This window comes from Neopelma chrysocephalum, unplaced genomic scaffold, assembly GCF_003984885.1.
Source record: "Neopelma chrysocephalum unplaced genomic scaffold, ASM398488v2 Primary Assembly neopelma1_44, whole genome shotgun sequence".
Lineage (NCBI taxonomy): Eukaryota > Metazoa > Chordata > Aves > Passeriformes > Pipridae > Neopelma > Neopelma chrysocephalum.
The window spans coordinates 2,378,883-2,400,216 of NW_020897703.1; the positions used below are offsets into that span (position 1 = coordinate 2,378,883).

Here is a 21,334-nt window from a genome sequence, read left to right on the forward strand (position 1 = left end):
AACCCTTTCTCAAAAGCCTTATTCTTGGGGCCAGGGCCCAACTTTCAATCCAGAAACCCACGGAATCCCAAGGTTGGCAAGTGGCCATTCCCTTGTTCACATCCCTGTGTCCATACAAGCTTTGCTCAAGAGCCTAGCTTTGTAAGAGCAAGCAGATCATATAACAGAAGTTTCATTAGTAGGGCTTTTAACCCTTCCTTGAGATTGTTAACAATGTTAAGTCCAGATCTAATGCCAAGGCTTGCAACAAGAGATGAGACAGCTCCAAGGGTGCAAATCCTGACATTTCTCATTTATCATTCTTTGTGCACTCAGCTGGTTTCCAATCCTTGTGGCAACGCTCATGTCCCACCAGTGAACCTGGAGAGCTGACAGATGGACTAATTAGGGATCACACTACTTATGGCAAGACTGATAACAAGGTCAAAGCAAGGCCATTGTGAAAAATCAATTTGACTTTGGGAAGAAAACAATGGGTATTTCCAAGGCTGGGGACAACTGTGCTTTCCAAATCAACCTGTCAGCAAAACTACTCAAAAAAACTCCAAGAAACCCGTTTCCAAATTAAGAGGCCCAAGGACAGACTGGGAGGATAAGGAAACAGAAAAGTCAGGATGCACTTGTGACAAGAGCTGTATCATGAGTGGGCTGTTCTGTATGCAATGGAAACACATATCTACTGAAAGATTAAAATTGTATTAACTTAAAAATTGACTATATTTGCACATGATAGGAAGATGAATCCACAGTTATGTGAATTTAGTAAATGTTTTTTCCTATGTTCCATAATCAATGCAAGCTTGGCTTCATAGCAGGGTGACTTGAAAAAGTAGAAAGAAATAACAGCAGGAAGGTATACCCTGAAAGACACCACAGAACATGAAGCCAGTATGAACAGAGCAGTGATCACCAGTACTGAAAAAGAACACTCATCTTGCTTCTTCCTTATAAAATTTGCACCACAGGTAAAGCAAGAGTTCCACTTGTACAGAGGGTTCCACTTGACTGTATTAATCTACTCAAAAGACAACCACTAGACCAAAAACCTGCTCAGTGTTATAAAGACAACCAAGAAAAGCTTGGTTTAGCTCCTTGGCCCTTGGCCAAGCACATACCTCGAGAGCAGAGCATTTCAAAGCCCCAGCATCTTCAGCAAAGAGCACAGACTTGGCTGACATACACTGAGGCCCACAGAAGCCTAACAAAATGGAAAACATCACCAAGTTGTTGCGATAAAAGAACTCAGAAGTAGCAACAGGAAAAAAGCTAAACTAAGATTATCATAGATTTTCTGTTACCTAAACAAGCACAAGGTTCTCAGTCCAGGCACTTATCATATTCTTTCTCTTCTACCTGGTTGCACATTTCAATGCAATATCTACAGGTCCAATCATTTCTGTGGGATTCATCCACCAACAGGTTTGGATGCTATGGGGAAGGGTGGACAAGCAAACCCACAGACCCCCTTTCTAGAAGCAAACAGCAATCTGAGAGCACAGGTTAAGGATGTGGAGCCACTACACTCCTATTTAATAGGTTTCTAGGGTGACTATCCATCATCAAGTCACCTGGGTGTTATTACAGAATCAGCTAATTAAAACCACACCCTGAGATCTAAATGAGCATAGGGAGTGCTGATGAGTAATGACAAGTTGCAAAAGGCCTGTCAGCCTCCTAGAGCTGGGAACCTGCTTGCTGTAGAGAAAAATAGGTGTTGTAATAATCTCCTACAAGCACTACGGCGAAGGAGGAGCACAGACAGGAGCAGAGAAGGACTTGCTTGCCTACAGAGTAATTCTGAAAGCTCCTTCATTTATAGCAAAGGAAAGGTTAAAGGACTCTTTTCCCTCTTCAGGTCGTTGATAGAAGGCAGATGCTGCAGAAGAGGGTTTGATTCTCTGACTCACACAATGGAGATGGGCAATCTTTATTGGATGGGTGAGGGAGGGTGGCTCAGCAATGATCCTGGGAGAGAGTGCTCACCCCTCCTTTCCCCAGCGACCAGCACCAGGCACCATTCCCGGGAGGAACCAGCCTGCTCCTTCAGGAAGGCCTCTGAGCTTATTCACCAAGCTGAGGCAGTGCAGTGCCCAGGAGAAAGGCTCATCATAAGGCTTGCCCTGAGTTTATGGGCTGTATTTCAAAACCTGTGTGAGCCTGAGCACAAGGCACACAGGGTGACCCTTGGAGAGCTGGGAGCAGGCATGGGACACGTGCTGGGGAAGGGCTCCCTGGGAGGAGGTGTAAGATGTGCTGCATCCACCTGGGCCTCACTGCACACATTGAGTGTGCAATTACGCAGCTCCTGCCACCCCCGTGCCCTCAGTGGTGCTTCCATAGTGTGCCCTTATCCTGGGAGGTGTCTGATACACACTGAGCTCTTCAGCTGGGAGATGCCCATTCCTGAGTGACCAAAAGAGCAGACCCCACTCTAGATTTACACCTCAGAGAGTTGTCACTGCTGGACTTATCCTTTCATTTTTCAAACAGAAATTAGAGCAATATGAAGTCTAGAGTTGATATTGTGACTTTGGCATCACATGGAAGTTGCCTTGAGTATGAAACAGAGAAAGAGGGGAATTAATCACAAGTACTGTTGGATTGGACTTTCAGAGCAAGTCCAGCACCTTCTGGATAGCCACAGATAGTCAATCACAGCCAAACCAAACCATGCTTGGTGGGCATATAGTGATCCCCCATGCAGGACCTCCCCAGCTGGTCAGACAGGTCCTGCCTGTTCTGGTCCTATTACATGTGCACTGTAAAGCTGAACAGCAAGTTTTCTAGAGCCACAACTCCAGGACTTCTGGATTCTGGCAGGCCTGGCAGAGCCCCCTGGCTGTTAGCAAGGCTGTTTGGTGACTTTATTCTGGGCTCCTTGGTCTAAAGTCCAAGACATCCCAAATGTCTTGCTGGGTTTTGCAGCTACCAAGTTGCACAACTGGCCAAAATTCTCCTCACCTTCAGTCTGGATGTCTGGAAATCTCCAACAAGTGACTTTGTTTGATACTTCTTGGGGGTTTTTTCCCTTGCCCAAAGAAAATTTCTGTCTGGAAAAACTTTTAAATTATAAAATACTCCCCAGACCCTTGGGTGTGTGTCCTTTTGGATGCCATTACAACTACCACATCAGAAATATATTCTGTGAGACATTTATAGCTGTGAAACACAGCTGGAGCAGTGGCAGGAGAGGAGCACAGGACAGACACTGTCCCTGTGCATGAAGATTAATACCTTTGGGCAGGAAGTTACAGTCTGTCTACAAAGGCCCCTGAAGAGCTTTATTATTTATGGATAGTATCATTATTTAGAGTCCAAAGGTTTGCCCTTTTTCTCGGCTTGTTTCAACAGACATCAAAGGAGGACTCATCAGTGTCTTCCTCTCCATTGCCAGAAGGTAGGAGTAAGAATTGTAATTGGGACTCTTTACAGTCAAAATGTTTATAAAAAACCTTCCCTAATTATTTAATAATGAGACATTTGATGATGCACTGGAAGCAACATTCATTTTCATCCAAGAAAACAGAAGTAGCATCAGATGTCTGCTTGAGGAAAAAATGCCATGGAAGAGTACACTCTGCAGACACTAATCCGTGTAATCCCTGGGAAGGATGATGCCTTGTTTTCTAAAACTAGTTTCAAGACAGACTATGATATATATATATATACACATGTATCTCACTAGAAATGGGTGAACAAGCCTCAGTTTGTGCCATCCTGATAACTCAAAGACAGCAGAAGGACTACTGAGGGCAAATGGGACTGTGTGTTTATCTGGGCTGTAGCTTCTGCCTAGAAGTTAAACCAGAGGATAAATGTGCAGATAACATCCAGTGTCAGTCAGATGACACAGCAAGGCATTAACCTTCTCACCAGTGCAGGCAGTTTGACTTGTATGAAGAAACCTGGAGTGCACAAATAACATATCATGTAATAGCAGAAATCATCAAACAGCAGATCGATTGCCTCCCATCAGGAAAATTTCTCCTCTCACCCTAAGAAGAGCAATACTAGGGACTCCATGATACCTAAACACTGGCTTGACTTTACTCCAGCTATTGTAGAATCAACAGTTTATCTCCTGCATATGCATGAAGTGAGTTAGGCATAGATTAATTTGGGAAAAGGTTAGGCTAGCAATGGAATAAAATACTGCCAGCAAATCTCTGCTGCAGGACTATTTTCAGATTGCTTTGGGCACAAAGGTTGCCCAAGAGTTCATCATTTTGAGGCAGGCAAGAGCCTTGGGGCTCCATTAATGTAAAACACTGGGTTTCTAAGCCACGGGTATTTACAGAGACTCGCCCAGTCCTGTATATTAATGCCACTTGGATACAATCTCCTACAAGTGTTCCAAATGGATGTTTTGTGACTGTGAAGTTATCTTAAATTTCATGGGAAATTTAAAACATCCTTATCTAGCATCTGTTAAACAATGGGTTTGGGAAGGGAGGTAGATTTTGGAAAGAAAACTCATGTGCATGTAAGAAGGTGGAATAATTCACATACACACATTCTGGTGTGAGAGCACAGGTAGTTTCAGCAGCAGGAATAATGATGCAGCCATGGTGAGGGGCATGGTGTGTCAGGTAACCAGGGACACATTTCCACAGCTCAAGTTTTCCTTGGAGCATGAGCAGGGCAAACCCAAACCTGCCTGCAAAATCCCCAGAAGAAACCATCTTAAAATTTATAGCCCTTACATAACCCTAAGCCCCACTTGTACAATCATTTATACACACACTTAACTCCATAAACAACTGCCAAGTGGAATAGCTACCCACAAACAGGAAGGAAAGCCTGTGACAGCATCCCTGCAGGATTGGGGCACCAGCCTGTGGGAGCCAGAGGCCTCTCCTGGATGGCAGGAAGGCCCTTGGCACGCTGTGGGTGCAATGCAAAGCTCCGCAGCAGTCAAACCTGAATAGAAACATTGGTTAACACTATTTCATTATTCAAATATCTGAAAGCTGTGGAGTCAAACATGTCATTTTTACAGGAGAAAATGTGAAATCCCCACACTGCCTGTTTCCTGGACTGGAAGCTGGGCACTTCAAACAAGTCTCTGTAGCACACACTGCCTTTGAGACTTTTTTTTCTCATTTTCATAAAATCATAGAATCATGGAATGGCCTGGACTGGAAAGGACCTTAGAGATCATCTACTTCCAGCCCCCTGCCCTGAGCTCCGAGGACGAACAACCAGCATCACTTGCAGTTATTTTTTTCCACAGACAACAATCAACAGCTCTGAACTCAACTCCCAGTGCAGCCTGGGTCAAGTTTCAAAAAGCCTTCATGTTCTCTGTGTGTGTGTGTGCACACTTTAATTTACTGTGGCTACAGAACTGCATCTGTAGGACTACATTTAATTTTTTTCTTTTCTAATCTCCCAGGCAGTTCTCTGTGACAGTGAGTGTGTCACAGCACAACATCCCTTGCAGTGATTGCACAAGTTAGGCTCCAGCCTCTTGCCTTAGCAAGCTGGGCAACCCAGGGATCTTCTGCACGACACTCCTCATGTTTTATTGCCGCCTGCAAAGATCTGGTTTGAGTCTCTTCCAGTGTCAGAGGTCTTTATTGCTAAACAGCCCTGGCTGTTGAGTAATACATGAATTTAATGTGCTCATCCTGCAATGCCTGCTTAGAAGGTCGTGGAAATTCAACTTAAAACTGCAGTCAGCTCTTTTTTCCCCCTCTTCTTCATTCTGTCTCTGAGTTTTCTCTTTGCTGTTTCCCATGCTGTAGCAGCCTCTAATGAAGCAGGCTGTCACCTCAGTGCTCAGGCACATGAAAGAGATGATCTGGAGGAGGGAGGGGCAGTGGCAAGTCTCATAACAGCAGCATCCAGCTTGTGCTGCTTTGACAAGATGTGAAATAGTTCCATTCATCCCGACCACCTTATTAATAATCAAAATCCAGGCACAGAAGAAAGCATTGCTGGTAACACTTCATCTGCCTGTTTGGCAAGAGGCATGTGGGGAGGACATGGAAGAATCTTCTGAAGAAGAGCACCAATGCCCATGGCAGGACTATTTCATATCTGGAAGAGGTCAAGGAATGTTTCTGGGAGCCAGGCTTTGGAGAGGAAGCAGAAATCATGCTTTTGAACATTCTGTATCAAAGCTCTCTCAAATGTGCCACTGTTGCCTCTGGTACTTTTTGCTAGGAAACAAAAAACTTCTGTGACAGCTCCCAGCAGTTACAAAAGTGGAGCTACCTTATTACTGGGGAAAAAGTTCTAAGTATGTAAATGTGTCTCTAAATTTTTAAGCAAGTCTGGTGCCTTTCACAGAGCTTTTCAGCAGGCACTCCACACTTCCAGCAGGAGCCCCAGCAGTTTACTGGGAGCAAATCCCGGGTTGTATTCTGAAAGAACATTTGCAGGTTTATCCCCTCAGATATTTCATTTTTCTCCCTGATGTTCCCAGTGCTGGGATCTGGGGTACGAGTGAGAGTACCCTCTTTACTTGAAGCAGAAGATTAATTTTCAGCTCTCACAATTGAAAAGAAATGCTGAAAACCATAAACTCAAAAAAAGACGTGGACATCTAAACAGCCACCAAAAGGTTTGAGTGGTTTGGGGCAGTGAAACTGAACTTGTGGTTGTCCCTCTGCCTGTTGCACATGAGAAATCTGATTCTAAGAGTTATGCTCCCATGGTCAGTGAAGAAAAGCACACTAAGTACTCACCTATGCAGTTAATGCTCCAAATTTGATCATCAAATACTGCAATAAACTGCTCTCAAACAAGTTCCAGATTCAGTACTATTTGCAGAAATAGTAACAACCAGCATTTGGCAGCTACTGAGAAACCTGTTATTTTCTAATCGGCTGTTCATGATGACCCCAAATAGACAAAATTAACCTAATAAGGTGTTCATTATGTATAATTTACCAGCTTGTGCAAGTGTCAGTCCAGAACACAGGACCACACCTGACCTTTTAATAGACACGTTTTTCTAACAACTACTTTCCAGTAGGCTGTGTTGTAAAGCAGCTCAGCTTTTATCCTGGTGACTGATCAAAGTATCCTTCCTCCCCTCTGGCACTGAGCATCCCGCTCCATTAATGCTCCACACTCTTATCACACCTCTTCAGTCCTGTTCCTCTGATGAAGGGCAGGAGCTGCACTGTGTCTTCTGGGCACTCTCAGAACATCTCTATTGCAGGTACAGGCCACTAGAAAAGGAAAATAAAAGGCATCAAGCACAGAAGCAGAGGGGCAATGACAGGAGGTGGCATGTCTGGGAGGTCAGCGTGTGTTGGGATGGGATGTTATCCAGGTGAGCCTGCTCTACGTCAGAGTCCATGGATCGATGTGAAACATCCCCAGGTCAGGGCCCTGACTCTCACACTGATGCAAACAGCCGGAGCTGCTAAAATGTCACAGCCTGTCCTGCCCCTGCACCCCATGTGACCATCCCCAGCAGGCACAGCAGCAGCCTCTGTGCCAGCACGGCCCCAAACCCGTGACACCCACCTCTGCTGGCAGCACACACACACCAGCCAGCCTGCAAATCAGGAGCCAGGAACACCGGGATGTGTTCCCTGCTGCAAGGCTGGTCACCCTTGGTGGCTGCTCTGTCAGCAGCTGGGACTCCCCCACTCCGATCTGCCGGGGCTTCTGTGGTGCAGTGAGTTCAAGATTCACCCCTTCACCTCAAACCCATTAAAGCCAATCTCAGCAGCAAAATGGGTTTGCAAAGGGACAGTGGCAAACCAGCTGCCTATGAAAGGAATCATCATACTGCACTGAACACAGGCTCCCGAGCAGAGCACCAAAGCATGAAGCTATAACCAAAGTCTGCAACTACTCAGCAGCCCTGAAAATCTCAGGGCCTATTCTCAACTACAGTGAGTGCTTTGGGAAGTTCCTCTTCTATGGCTTTGATGTGGGGCTCAAAGCACCTTCCCCACGGTGAGGAAGAGGCAGCTGTCTGTTCCAATGTGGTGAGACCCCACCCGCAGTGCTGCTTCCAGCTCTTGGGATGCTCAGCACAGGAAGAACATCATCTCATTGGAGCGAGTCCAGAGGAGGCCACCAAGTTGATCAGAGGAATGGAGCACCTCTCCCATAAGGAAAGGCTGAGAGAATTGGGGTTGTTCAGCCTGGAGAAGTTCTGCAGTGACCTAATTGCAGCCTCCCAGTACCTGAAGGAGCCTATAGGAAGGATGGAGAAACACTATTTATAAGGGCCTGGAATGACAGGACAAAGGGGAATGGCTTCACACTGAAAGAGATTAGGTTTAGATCGGGTATTAAGAAAAAATTCTTCCCTGTGAAGGTGGTGAGGCCCTGGCACAGGTCGCCCAGAGAAGCTGTGGCTGCCCCATCCCTGGAAGTGTTCCAGGCCAGCTTGGACAGGGCTTGGAGCAACCTGGTCTAGTGGAAGGTGTCCCTGCTCATGGCAGGGAGTGGAAAAAGATGAGCTTTAAGGTCCCTTTCAACTCAAAGCATTCTGTGATTCTGTGTCAAATCCAAGGGAAAACCTCAGACCCCATCTGAAGTAATGCCATGTGGTGCTCCCACTACCTGTTTAGAACCCCATGGGCTCCTGCATCCCTTTCCAGGGTGTTCCCTGTCCCTGTGTGCCTGCCTTTACCTCTGTTGGTCTGTGAGGTGAGTCAGCTAACTCCTAAGTCCTTCTAACCAACACAGGTGCAGAATGGCAGCCAAATCTATCTACATTAAAGACCAGCCTACATAGGCTGGGGATTTTTAATATGGAAGGTCCTTTCCTTTGGGGTACAGTTTCCTCTCACTTGAATCAATGATCATTTGTTACATTAATTCAGAGACAGAAATCAGCTACACAGCATTCATGCTCTTTAATTGTCCAGCCCAAAAAATCAATGCTTTTATTGAATTAGCCAGTTGCCACAGCAAGTTTCCTTTGATTTCTATGGCTCCCATGAATCAATAGCAGTCTGTTATTGCCTCTAAGCGGAGCAAAGTCAGACCCCAAGTCACGCTGCTGGATGAAAACACAAATCTTCCTGCAGAATTCTGTGCATCAGGTGGATATGGGACCACCTGGCAATTTGCCAAAAAAGTATCTCCAGAGTCTTCCTGCCCTGCCTCACCAACTGCTCTCAGCTCATAACTCCAGCCTTGCTTAACAATTCTCATCTCCCACGCTCAGTATCTTCTGTTTTCCTGCTTTCTTATCAGGTTTTCCTCTGCCATAGGCAAGACCTTCAGCTGCTGTCTCCAGACTGTCTTAGGTGCAGGTGTCTGTGCCAGAAACACCTTTCCCTGCACAGGCCTGCATCTGAGAATCCTAAATGCCTCTCCAGGACTCCCTTCCCTGTGCTGGTGGCAATAAGTCATCTTATACTGCTGGTCCAAATATTTAGGTGTTTGGTTTTTCTGTTTGGTGTTTGGTTGGTTGGTTGTTTTTTTTCACAAAGGTAATTTTGTTGTTGTTCTTTTCCAGCCTTCCCATAAAAGTAGCCATTTTTTATCAGCACAGCTGGCTGGGAAGCGTGACTCATACATAAATTACCACTTTTACTGCACTCCTGCCCTTTGTCAGCTTTTCTGCTGTCAGCTAGGTGGGACAGCACCATTATTCTTCAGTGTTTAGCAAACACTCTCCACGTAATGGGCGGTGCTGTAAATAAAAGAAAATAAGACCTGAAATGAAACGCAAGCTGACTGACAGGGCTTTTGTGAAGCCATCTGAGCTTTGCAGGGGTTTAATCAGCTGTGCTGCACTGTTACATGGCACTTACAATGGCTCTGCCTCACTTCCATAGTGTCAGACAGGATCCCAAGGGGATGGCCATGGAAATCAGGTCTTTAGCTCTTTTACCCATGGCACACTTGGGTTGATTAAGAATGATCTGTGCCTTACAGGCTGAGAAGCACCGTGTGACTTGTGCCTGGCATGAAATGATGGATAGCCCAGCACTCATTGCCTAATCAGAATTTCCTCCAGGAAAATCGGGGGAAGTGGTAGAAATTAATGCCAAGCAATGGCAGGGCTGCAGGAAATGTCAGAACTGATGGGGGGAACTTCCAAAGAGAAATTGGCCCTTCGTTAGTGAGGGCAGAAGCTCATAAAAATCCTGTGCAAACATATTTTGGTCATGTTGTAGAGAAGAGAACACAAGGGAAAGGCAAGGATTGCAAAGATGACTCAGTGCTAATGTGAGCACGAGTGAAAATCAGGGGGAAACCATAAAGCAAGCTCAGGAGGGCTGCAGGATTTCAGCTGCCAGGTGGAAATAAAAGAAATTAGTGCATTGCACGACACAGCTCAAACTGGGGCATCAAAGCAGTATGAATAGTATTCCATGATATTCTTTGTAGGAGAAATAGAAGTGTTTTCACAGTGCCAACAACGAGAGGCTTCTGAATGCACAGTGCTGGAAGTGGATATCATTTGTGTAGTACTGCCTACCCCAAACACCCAAAACTTTCAAGTCAGGATTGAGAACTGTGAAAGCGGCTTGAAAATTGACAGGTGTATTAAAACACTCCATATATTCTCAATGTTTGCCTTCTAGTTTTCAACCTTCATGCAACTTTCAGTTTTCTGAAGTAAATGAATTAGAGCTTCATTCTCTGAATTAAAAAGCAAACAAACAAACAATGAAACCAAGCCTCAAACCACCAAAGTCTCATCATCCTCAGAAAAAAACACCCAAACCACTAATTATTCCAAGATCTGCAGTGAAATGATGTGATCAGCTACAAAGCAAGTAGCAATGAGGCTTTAGGCAGAGGAGAACACAAATTCTGATGGCAGGGAAAAGATGAAATCAGAAGGTGGGAAAGGACTGGAAGGAATCAATCTAGACCTGCTCACACCAGCCACACCAGCAGGGCCAGGCACAGCCTCTGACCTGGCCACGTGTTAAGCCAAGTCTGGCCCAGCCAGCAATGTCATATGCTTTGGTCAATAATGTGGAAACTTCTTTGGGGGTTAAACTGGGAAGGCTTCATCTACTCCCTGCTATAGCTCTGCCTTGTTTCTGCTGTGCTAGGGTAGGATCTGCTCCAATTGTCACACTGGAGGTCTGCAACAGAGCTGGAGAGCAGACTTCAAACACTGGACTTGCCACAGCCTTGGCAGTTATCCCTGCTTCTTGGGAAGACAAGGAACCCCATGAAATTCAGCATTCAGGGTCTTCCCAAGATGCTTACAAGAGGATCTCTTTAGCCTAAAATGTCTCTGAAGAAAAGAGCTGCCCTTTTTTCAGGTGGGATGATGCTGATGACTCAGTAAAATTCCAGTCAGTGGGCCAGTAAAGGACTTTGGCAAAGAAACATCAGAACTGAACAAAAATATAGGATGTGAAGAATTAACATCCTTTCCCCAAACCATAACATTAGGCCTGAGTCTCCAACATTAATCCAGGAGTCAAAAATATTTCACAAGGTTCAGTAACATGTATTCTTCACTCCAAGTCTCAGTGTGCTCCTTGCCATGGCCAATGGCATCAGTGGGATTTGATGCTGCCTAACACTGGGATTTTGGTCCCTTGCAGTGGTCAATCTATGCAGGAAAAACTCTCCATGTTCTATTTGAAGGATTTTTATCTGACCCATTGGATTAAGCTGCCTCTTGCCCAGAGAAATCATTCTTCTCCCCATGTGTGTCTTGTGATGCTGATGTTGTGCTTGTGACATGGGTTAAATGGACACAAACAGACCCAAGAGAGACTTTTTCCAGGCCTGACAAGGTGTGTATTTATGTGAAAAACGGTGTAAATAAAAACAAAACAAAAAAGTCCTGCTTTCCAGCTCTTCAGAAATAGCTAAATGTTGCATATAGTCAGCAAAATTTTATGTTTTGGGAATTCTGTCCCCAGCATGTTTTGCTCCTTTTCAACTGGTCAATAAAACACAGCAAAATAAACTGAAGTGTTACCCTGTCCTTATTTGTCATCCAAGTCTTAATAGAGAATGGGATGAGGTCATAATTATGTGATTGATGATATTACAGGGCTGGAGAAAACATTGGAGAAAACATTAGAGAAAACATTAGTCAGGTAAATTGAAGAACCCTCCTGAAAGTGTGTAGCTGTGTTTTGCAGGAAGTCCCAATAAATTCCCTCTGGCCCTGCTGCCTTGGCCTGAGTCTCAGGCTCAGTTCTTCCCACTGAACTCCTACAGGGCCAAAATTGTCCCCCCCACGTGTCTGTTAATTTAGCCCAGAAAAACAGCTCCACACAATTAAAGCAGGACTGAGAGCTCCAGGGATTCCAGAACAAGAGCCACGGAGCACAGATGGGCACAGGGACACAGTTTCCATGCCTGAAATGTATGGAGACAGCCAGAAGCTAACGTGGGGAAAGGTGCACCACGCAAAGCCAATGCTGATCCTGCCCCAAAAGGGTCAGGAATCAACAAGCAAGTCAAGACCCAGCTTGAATACTGGCAGGAGCCATGAGCAGCACCACTGCAGCTCCAGGTAATCAGTACCTGCCTCAGCTCTGCCTGCTGAGGGGTGGTGTTCGTCATCCCCATCCTGAAGGCTCCCTGCCTCTTCCAGGTGGATGTGCCACAGGAACACAGGCAGCTGTGCCCAGGATTGATGGAACTCAGTCCTGCCCAGGGCTTTTCACCAATAGATTTCAACTGCACTGCAAATACAGACCTGCTGTTGCCCCCATTTCATGCAGGGAAGTGCCAATACCCCTCCCTGAATTCCCACAGGGTTACTGTAAGCTTGCATTTCCCAAATCTGGAGCTGTGTTTACCTGGGGACCCTGGTTAATGGAATAGTAGCTACCTGATTAAATCCTAGTTTTCTGAAAAGTACTACCTGGAAAATGACATTGTTTATTCTAGAACCTGGAAATGTTCATTTTATGGCCTTCTGAACAATTTCAAATACTTGGTTTTTAATGAAAAGCTGAGAAACTTGGCTTTGACTGAGGTGAAAAATTAAAGGTTTGTTTTAATAATGTTTTCTGTGTAAAAAACCAACCAAACAAAAAAACAACGCTTCCTTTTCTAGTCATTCCTACCCACAAAGCTTCTGTGAGATGATTCTGAAAAGCCAGAATTTGCTCTGTTGCAACTGGAGACTCTGAGCAAGGAAGGTCAGAAGAGAAAGAAAGAGCCACAACTGATTAGGAATGCAGGGCATACAGGATAACAGCATTTCAGAAAGCACAAGAAACTCCTGGGGAATCCAAAGCCATCGAGTTTTGAACACAGAAAAGAGACAACATTTATTTTCTTTTTTTTCTCCACAATTTTTCATTAAAATGTTATCCATGTTTCTAAGGCCAAAATACAGTGACCTAGTCCAGTTACTTAGGAGTAAAAAAAGGAAAAGAATAAGAGATTTATGAAAAAATGTTTCTCTCTTTCCTTCTGTTATTAAAATTAGCCTGTGTAAAATCAGCAAAATCTGACAATGGTTGATTTGCTGCAACTAAACTCATCTTCCACAAGGATAAACTCATCTGCCAGGCAGAGGCTGCTCCAAGCCTCACTGGCTGTGGCCCTGGCTGCTGTGTGATCTGGCCATGTCTGCTCACACTGCCCTGTCTCCATTTCCATCCTCCTGTTTAGCCATGATTTCTATTCCGCTCACAGGGGCTTGCGGCAAACCCTGTTTTTATCCTGTATCCCGGCTCCCAGGGGTCCGGATTGCAGAGATCTCCAATGTAACACACAACCACCCACCTATGGCTGTCCTTCCAGGAGAGCCTCCCTGTGCCCCCTTTGGCAAGCTGCTGTTTTTTCAGGCATGCTGGAAAATGGCAGCTCTGCCTGCACTGGCTGTCAGGTCTCCTGTGAGCTTGTTAGCAATGGGACAGGTTTCCTGGGTCCCCCAGAGAGCTGGAAATGAACACAGGCTCACAGCATTCCCTTCCCTGTAAGCCAGCTCCTGAATGTTAGAAGAGTGAGTTTCATGGAGGGATGGGGTTTGTGCCTAAAACCTTCAGAGCCAGTGTGGTCTAGTCTTCCACTCAGGGAAGTCACTGTTTCCTCCCTGTCTCTTCCCTAGAAAAGTGTTTCAGGAAGTGTGACCCAAAGATGACTGGGGCTGGATTGCTGTACAAAATGCCTGCCTTTCTTAATCTGTTGCAAGTTCTCTTGCCAGGCTTCACCGATTTCCAGATGCTTCTCAACCACCAGAGCTGTCACTCTGTTTGCATTGTGTTCTAATAAAAACTCCTTAATGATGATTTTTGCTGTAGATCCCCCAACAGATGATGCCTGGTGGACAGCAAAACTATGTCACCTATCGCTCCAGGCCCTCACTGGGACACAGGAGAACACCCCGCCCATAGAGCATTTCATGAGCTCCCAGATCCTGTCGGAGCAAATTCCACCTATCTGGGGAACCACAATGAATTAACATGCAAATTGAATCCTGAGCCAAGATTCATGTCACTGTCATCTTTATGTATTAGACTGTAGATCATGAAAGGAATTATGCTCCAGCTGGCTAATTAAGTAAACATGAAGCAAACGAGGGTGGCAGACGGGGGTCTGAGAGCCCGGGTTGAGGCAGAAAATCCTCATGTGACGATGGGCAAGTTTGTGAGGGGCAGCTTTGAAATGCACTAATGGCAACAGGAGACCATTAATGGGACCTTGAGGTGGACTCCTGTCCATGTCCATGCACAATTTTCACTTCCTCTGCCACAGAGAGCAGCAAACAAAGGGACTGTGGGATGAGACAGGGCTTGAGAACAAAGCTTCTCCCTGCCCTCTGTGTACAGACTGGGGTCTTCCCAAAGGTCTTTGCCAGCACTTGACTCAGCCCAAACCTCAGTGCTCCCAGGCAGCTACAGCTGGCTTTGCAGCACCCTTCAGCCCCATCCAGGGAAACTGCAGCCAACCGACGGGGAACCCAGCCAGATTCCCAGTGTAAAAACAGAAGTGCCCTTTCTTGCATAGGCATCTTTGATGGTTCCACCCCGACGCCAGAAGAAAACCATCCCCATTTTAGCTGTCCTAGCGCGCTCTAGTGGGAGCCAGTTCCCTGCACAGCTCGGCCGCTTCCGGGATGGACTGCTGTCCCAGCAGCATCCCGGCAGCACTGCTCTCCCGGGTGCATCCCAGCAGGACTGCTATCCCTGCTGCAGCCCTCTCACCCAGGGACACAAATGAGTGTCCAAAGAGCTGGGGGCAAAGGGAGAGAGCTATAAAACCAGCTCCTCTGGGAAAGAATCAGCGATTTGAATTGCCCAGAGAAACTGTGGCTGCCTCATCCCCGGAAGTGTTCAAGGCCAGGTTGGGCGGAGTTTGGAGCAACCCGGTTTAGTGGAAGGTGTCCCTGCCTAGGGCAGGGGGTGGAATGAGATGAGCTTTCAGGTCCCTTCCAACCCAAACCATTCCATGACTCTATGGTGCTATGAGAAGGTAAAGCAGCCTGTTACTTGCAGATATTGCTGTTTCTTTGCAACTACGTCAAAAAAAACCAAAAAAATATTTCCCCCTCTTTTCTTTTTCCTGGGAATCCTTCCTTTCACACAAATAGCTTGAGAAGGCACACAAAGAATCTCAAAGTGGGTGAGATAACTTTTTTTACTGCAAACCCCATATTTACAGTCACAAACAGAGCTGTTCAGTCACACCCTTCAAGCATCATCTTCCCCTGTGCTGCCTGTCAGTAACATTCCAGCACCACCACATCCCTCCTGCTCAGCTGAGGCTGCTCTGAGGCCACACGGCCTTTCTGTAAAACACCTCTTTGCCCTTTGCCTGCACCTCCCAGGCTGCTTCCTCCCCCACCAACACGGGGCTTCCTGCTCTCTGATTCATTCTGCATGTGGGTTTCACACCATAGAGTGGGCACCAACTTGCCAAGAGAGGACATTATTTCTTACCTTTTTGTTATTATTATTCTTTCCATGCTTGGATAGGAACAAGCCTCTGTGAGGAAGGGAATGGGAGCATTCAGAAAATAAATCATTCACTTTATGCACCTTTGGGTCTCATTCATAACCCAGAGCATTAGGAGAATAACTCAGGTTGAAATCTGCAATATTTATTCCATTACAAGGGAATTGTTTATTTTGCAGGAAAAGCACCAGACATTGATATCAAAGGTGTGGGAAGACTGTGTTAGTGAGTGAAGAGGGGATGAGACCTTCACACCCCAGGTCAAATTGTCCAGGCAAGGCTCTTTGGTGCCTCTGAACTTTAGTTAAGAGGCTCATTGTCATCTCTGCAGCTACGTGGAACCCTGAGCAGGGATTTACAAGGACAGGCTGGCACACGGTGTGCCATGGATGTGATTTAGCTGGGACCTCCAAGGAACACAGTAAAACAAAAGCTGCTCCAAGCTGATAAGGGTTGAAAAAGAAACTCAAAATGCATCAGGGCTCTGAAGCCTCTCTGTTATTGTGGCATCTCCAGGATAACCTGTTCGTCAGCTCCGTGCTGAACCTACCCCAGAGGTCTGGCAACTGTGGCAAGTGGCACAGGCAGCGCGAGGCAGTTTTTGAACAAGGTTCAACAGAGCAATACTTAGCACCAAAAAGGTTTTACCCTGCAGTTCTCATGAACCCTGAAAGGAAAAGGCAGATAACCCAAAAGCCTGGATATGGCACTAACGATCAAGAAACAGCCTGGATTCAATTCCACTCCCACCTCTACTGTTGTGCAACATTTGAGACAGGGCACTTGAAGCCTCTTGAGCATGCACCTTCATGAGAACTCAGCTTTGCAGTAAGCAATCCCATAATACCGGGGGTTGTAGGAGTGTGGTCTCTGTGAGACTGGGGAAACTGAGGCCCAGTGCCTGACAAATGGCATCCTGAAGGAAGAGACCAGACACCAGACCAATGCAGACAAGGCAGTGCCCCTTGTGAATGTAACATCTTCCTCATCTATACTTCCTTGCTTCCCATTTCAATAACTGCCAGTGAAGAAAACAGAAAACAGGAGTTGGTGTAGGACAGAGATGTATTTCTCTGACACCATGCTGAATACCATCATGCTGAGACATCACAACCTTTGCTTGAAGGCAGCTCAGAAAGAGCATAAAGGAGTTGAGGGGTTGTTTGCACATGACTAGGGAGATATTTAAATGAAAGCAGAGCCTGGTAAAGGAAAATAAACCTGATGTGATGCAGCATTTCAAAGCTGAAGATTGTTTTCATACAGGCCCCCAATACCATGCTTTTCCACAGCAGCCTCATGGCTATGAGACACCTCACTGGGGTAGGGCAGATCCAGGTCAGACACTGGTGTAATGCTCATCACTGATGACACTTCGTCTCTGAAGCCCCAAACCAGACCAACCTCGGATTTCCACTTCAGATAGAAGTCCTACATTTTGGCTGGGTCTTCTTCTTAGTCCATTGCCAGGCCCAGCCCGCCCCTCTGCCAGCCTGCAGGCAGCTGCAGGATTAGCTGGAGGATCCCAACTTGTTCGCTTCCTACCCAAACAAGTTAATAGACAGCCAGATTAACCTCATGCTCTACACTCCTCTTGGTCTGATATATGAAAAAAAAACACAGTAGAAAACAGACTTACAATAGGGGCTCAGAGCCAGGCTAAAAATCATTGCTTGCACCCTACAGTCTCAAAAGAAGGGAATATAGGGTACTGTCAAACAACAGCCAAACCAGGAACATCATCCCTTTTGTATGCCTCTATCCAGCCTCATCCTCTTTTTACTTCTCCTTATTAACACAGCAGAGCACAGTGCTAATTAAGCCTGATTTTTCTTTCTTGGATGTAGGCCCTAATATGATTTAAAAATAACCTTAATGTGGTATTTGTAATTCTAGCATTTACCTCTCCCCATGATTTCCAATATGATGTGACTGCATTTTTGGCTCAAGAAGAGCTTCTGTAACGCTTTAAAACACCAGGAAAAAGCTCCAGTGAGACCTCGTTCCTATTGAATAAATGATGGGACATGAACAGAGCACAGAATATTTGAATATCCTTTAAACATCACCAAAAACAGTTAATTAGTTAAGCTCTACAAAGCAAAACTGAACCTCTGGGGAGGCAGACTGCTTTCCCTGCATGGCCATCCCCAAATCAGGACAGATCTATGACATCCAAATCCTGACACCCCTCTAGCACACAGCCAGAATGTCCCTTCTTGGATATCAATCATAGAGTCATGGAATGGTTTGGGTTGGAAGAGACCTTAAAGATCACCTCAATCCACCCTCCTGCCATAGGCAGGGACACCTTCCACTAGACCAGGTTGCTCCAAGCCCCATTCAACCTGGCCTTGAACACTTCCAGGGATGGGGCAGCCACAGCTTCTCTGGGCAACCTGTGCCAGGGCCTCACCACCCTCACAAGGAAGAATTTCTTCCTAATATGCAATCCAACCCTGCCCTCTGTCAGTGTGAAGCCATTCCCCCTTGTCCTGCCACTCCAGGCCTAAACAGTCTCTTTCCCTCTTTCCTGTAGACCCCCTTCAGGTCCTGGAAGGCCGCAATTAGGTCACGCCAGAGCCCTCTCTTCTCCAGGCTGAACAATCCCAGTTCCCTCAGCCTTTCCTCATTGGAGAGCTGCTCCATCCCTCTAATCATCTTGGTGGCCTTCTCTCGACTCACTCCAACAGGTCCATGTCCTTCCTGTGCTGGGACAGGGGGTAAGCCCAAACCACCCCCTGCCACACCAGGACCTGCACAAACAAAACCCCAGCTCACGCACCAAGGGACAACGAACCGCCGGAGCTGCAGCAGAGCCAATGCCACTATTGACAGTGATAATGTCCCTCTGACTGTTTGTCCCAAGGCAGCAGCGTCCCTGTCCTCGTGTGCACAGGCTGACAGGGCCAGCCGCTGGAAAACACAACTGCTCTCCAGCCTGGATAAACATGCAGAGCTCCCTCGGATTGTTCATTTGCACAGACATTAATCACCACCAGAGCCCACCTCAGCTGCACTCCTTGTGCAACTTTTATTCTCTCAAAGGTGTGTATTTTCATAATGATGGTGCTCATGTACCACTTAACAGTATATTTCCATTTGGCCCCAGCCACCTTCCTGAGCAGTAATTTATTACTGGCTGCTACTGAGAGTAACACACAAACTAGGGTTATTTGGTCTGCTTGGTATTTCTTGCTTGACTCTTTCTTGCACAGACAATACTGCTGAAGGCCAGAGAGTCACAAATCAAAACAGCCAAGTTTCTGGGCCTTCCAGTTGCACTTGTATTGTACTTCCCAACTTTTTGTCTGCAAGAGCTAAAAAATTTCCTTTATTCCTCCTTTTTTAATGGAAGTAGGGACTGCTTTTTAATGGTAGTCTGACTGCTCTAGGAGCTGCAAGTGTACAGTGAACACCTGTGTGGACATGAAAATGTGAGAAAAGTACTCAGGGCCTGCCCAATGCTGATTTTATTGCTTAAGGACCTGATTCAATATACCAGATATGGCCAGGGGTTGTGCTGCAAATTAACTGCAGAGCTCTCTACCTGCAAAGCAGCATGGGGCTGCTGCTGTCCCAGTGCTGCACCTTAACCCTGCTGGGGTGTACAAGGGCACAGTTCAGATTTTAAGCAGCCAAAACCAACAGTCAGAAGCTGGAATAAAAACAAGAAAAGCTCTTTTGCAGGGAGTATCGGGAAATTTGGAGGCCCGCAGAGAACAAAAGCTCCCCCCTATTAGTTTCCCTTACAGAGAAAAATAAAAACTAAATAAAGGAAGAAAAGCATGATTTTACTATTTGCAAACAATTTTTTACCTCAGACTTGGTAAACAAGTGTTTTGTCTCTGCCCCTGTGTAAGCTCCATGAGAGGATTTTCCACAGATGAAATTCCAGTGAGTATTCCTGTGAAAAATTAATTGTCCTTATTGCACCACCTTTCACTGCAATGAGGCATTGCCTCACCTACACCTCATTTTTCACCTGTGTACTAAGCTGGGTATCCTATCACTCCTGTCACTGAGGAGGCCCCACAAAACCTTTTACCCTGGCCTAAAGGTGCTTGGCCTGCACACACCAGGCTGGTGGCCACCTTCCCTGTCCCCACGGGGACCTGGGGAGCAGGGTCACCACCAGCTACAGCCCAGGTGGGGCACAGGGGGGCTGTGCCCCCTGCTCACCCCAGCACTGCTGCCCTGTGCCTGCCTGTCCCCCATGCCCGCAGGCTGTGCACCCACACACACATGTACATACATATGTATGTGGATATGTACATATGTATGTGTATATGTGTCCAGCTCTGGGCTCATCAGCACAAGAAAGACAAGGAGCTACTGGAGAAGGCCCAGCGGAGGCCGCAAAGATGATGAAGGGTCTGGAGCATCTCTCCTATGAGGAGAGACTGCAGGAGCCGGGCCTGGTTAGTCTGGAGAAGACTGAGAGGGGATCTCATGAATACATATAAAATCTCTAAGGTGGGTGTCAAGAGGAGGGTGCCCAGACTCTTTTCAGTGGTGCCCAGTGACAGCATAAGGAACAATGGCCATAAACTAAAACATAAGTTCCACCTCAACACGAGGAAGAAGTTGCTTCCATGGAGGGTGGCAGAGCACTGGAACAGGCTGCCCAGGGTGGTTGTGGAGTCTCCCTCTCCAGAGATATTTCAAGCCCACCTGGACACGTTCCTGTGTCACCTGCTCCAGGTGACCCTGCCTGGATAGGGGAGTTTGACTGCAGGATCTCCAGAGGTCCTTTCCAACCCCGGCTATTCTGTGATTCTGTATGTGTGATGCATCCCTGTCTGTGGCACATACACGCACTGCGCACACGTGTAGCGGGAGCACCCGCGGGCACACACGTGTCGCACACACAACACGTCCGACCACGGGGCACTTGCACCGCACACCCTCTGTGGCGCACCGAGGACACGCGTGTGTCCCAGACACACGTGCCCGCACCCCCGGCCGGGGCACCGCCGCCCCTCTCCATTCCCCGCCCCGCCCGGGCCGCCCCCTCCGGCTCCCGCCCCCGTGCACCCAAATCCCGCCGGGCCGCCGCCGCTCGGTCCTTTCCTGCCTCCCCGCCCTCCTGCACCCACCGACGGCGCCATGGCCGCCCGGCAGCAGCTCGGTAACGCGGGGCGGGCGCGGCCGCCGATGGCCGCAGGGAGGGTGTGCGTGAGGGCGGTGGGGGGGCTGCCCGCCCGCCGGCCTCGAAATGGCCGCCACTTCCACTCAACAGGGCGGCCCCGGAAGGCGCCTCAGCGCGGGGCCGCCGCTTCCATCCCGGTGGTTCCCGGGCTGTGTGTTTGCGGGGCGGGAAGGCACTGCTTTCCCCTCGGGACGGTTATACCTCGTTTTGGGCGCGGGGTGATGAAGTTCGGGCTCCGGCAGGCGGGAGGACCGGAGGCGATGGTGTCCCGCGCTTTCCGCGCCCTGAGGCGCGGGCGGCAGCGTTGCCCCCGCCCGCCTCAGGGGTCCCGCCTCAGGGGTCCCGCCTCAGGGGTCCCGC

The 21,334-nt window shown here is 47.4% G+C and overlaps 2 protein-coding genes across 3 annotated transcripts in view; one reads left to right on the forward strand and one right to left on the reverse strand.

The window, feature by feature from the left end:
- The window catches only part of ABCA12 (ATP binding cassette subfamily A member 12), a 107,975-nt gene extending 86,717 nt beyond the window's left edge, over nucleotides 1-21,258 (reverse strand). Inside the window, exons 1-2 of one of the 2 annotated variants that reach the window (XM_027678020.1) lie at nucleotides 21,176-21,258; nucleotides 7,093-7,181 (exon numbers count right to left, since the gene is read on the reverse strand). The gene's annotated coding sequence lies outside the window, so the exon portion shown is untranslated. Of the gene's footprint in view, nucleotides 1-1,115; nucleotides 1,153-7,092; nucleotides 7,182-21,175 lie in introns of those variants that run through there. The other variant, XM_027678021.1, reaches the window with a different exon arrangement.
- ATIC (5-aminoimidazole-4-carboxamide ribonucleotide formyltransferase/IMP cyclohydrolase) overlaps nucleotides 20,851-21,334 on the forward strand; it is a 21,095-nt gene continuing 20,611 nt past the window's right edge. The window contains exon 1 of the mRNA XM_027678052.1: nucleotides 20,851-20,953. Coding sequence (XP_027533853.1) covers nucleotides 20,932-20,953 — 22 coding nt within the window. The 5' untranslated portion in view covers nucleotides 20,851-20,931. The remainder of the gene's footprint in view (nucleotides 20,954-21,334) is intronic.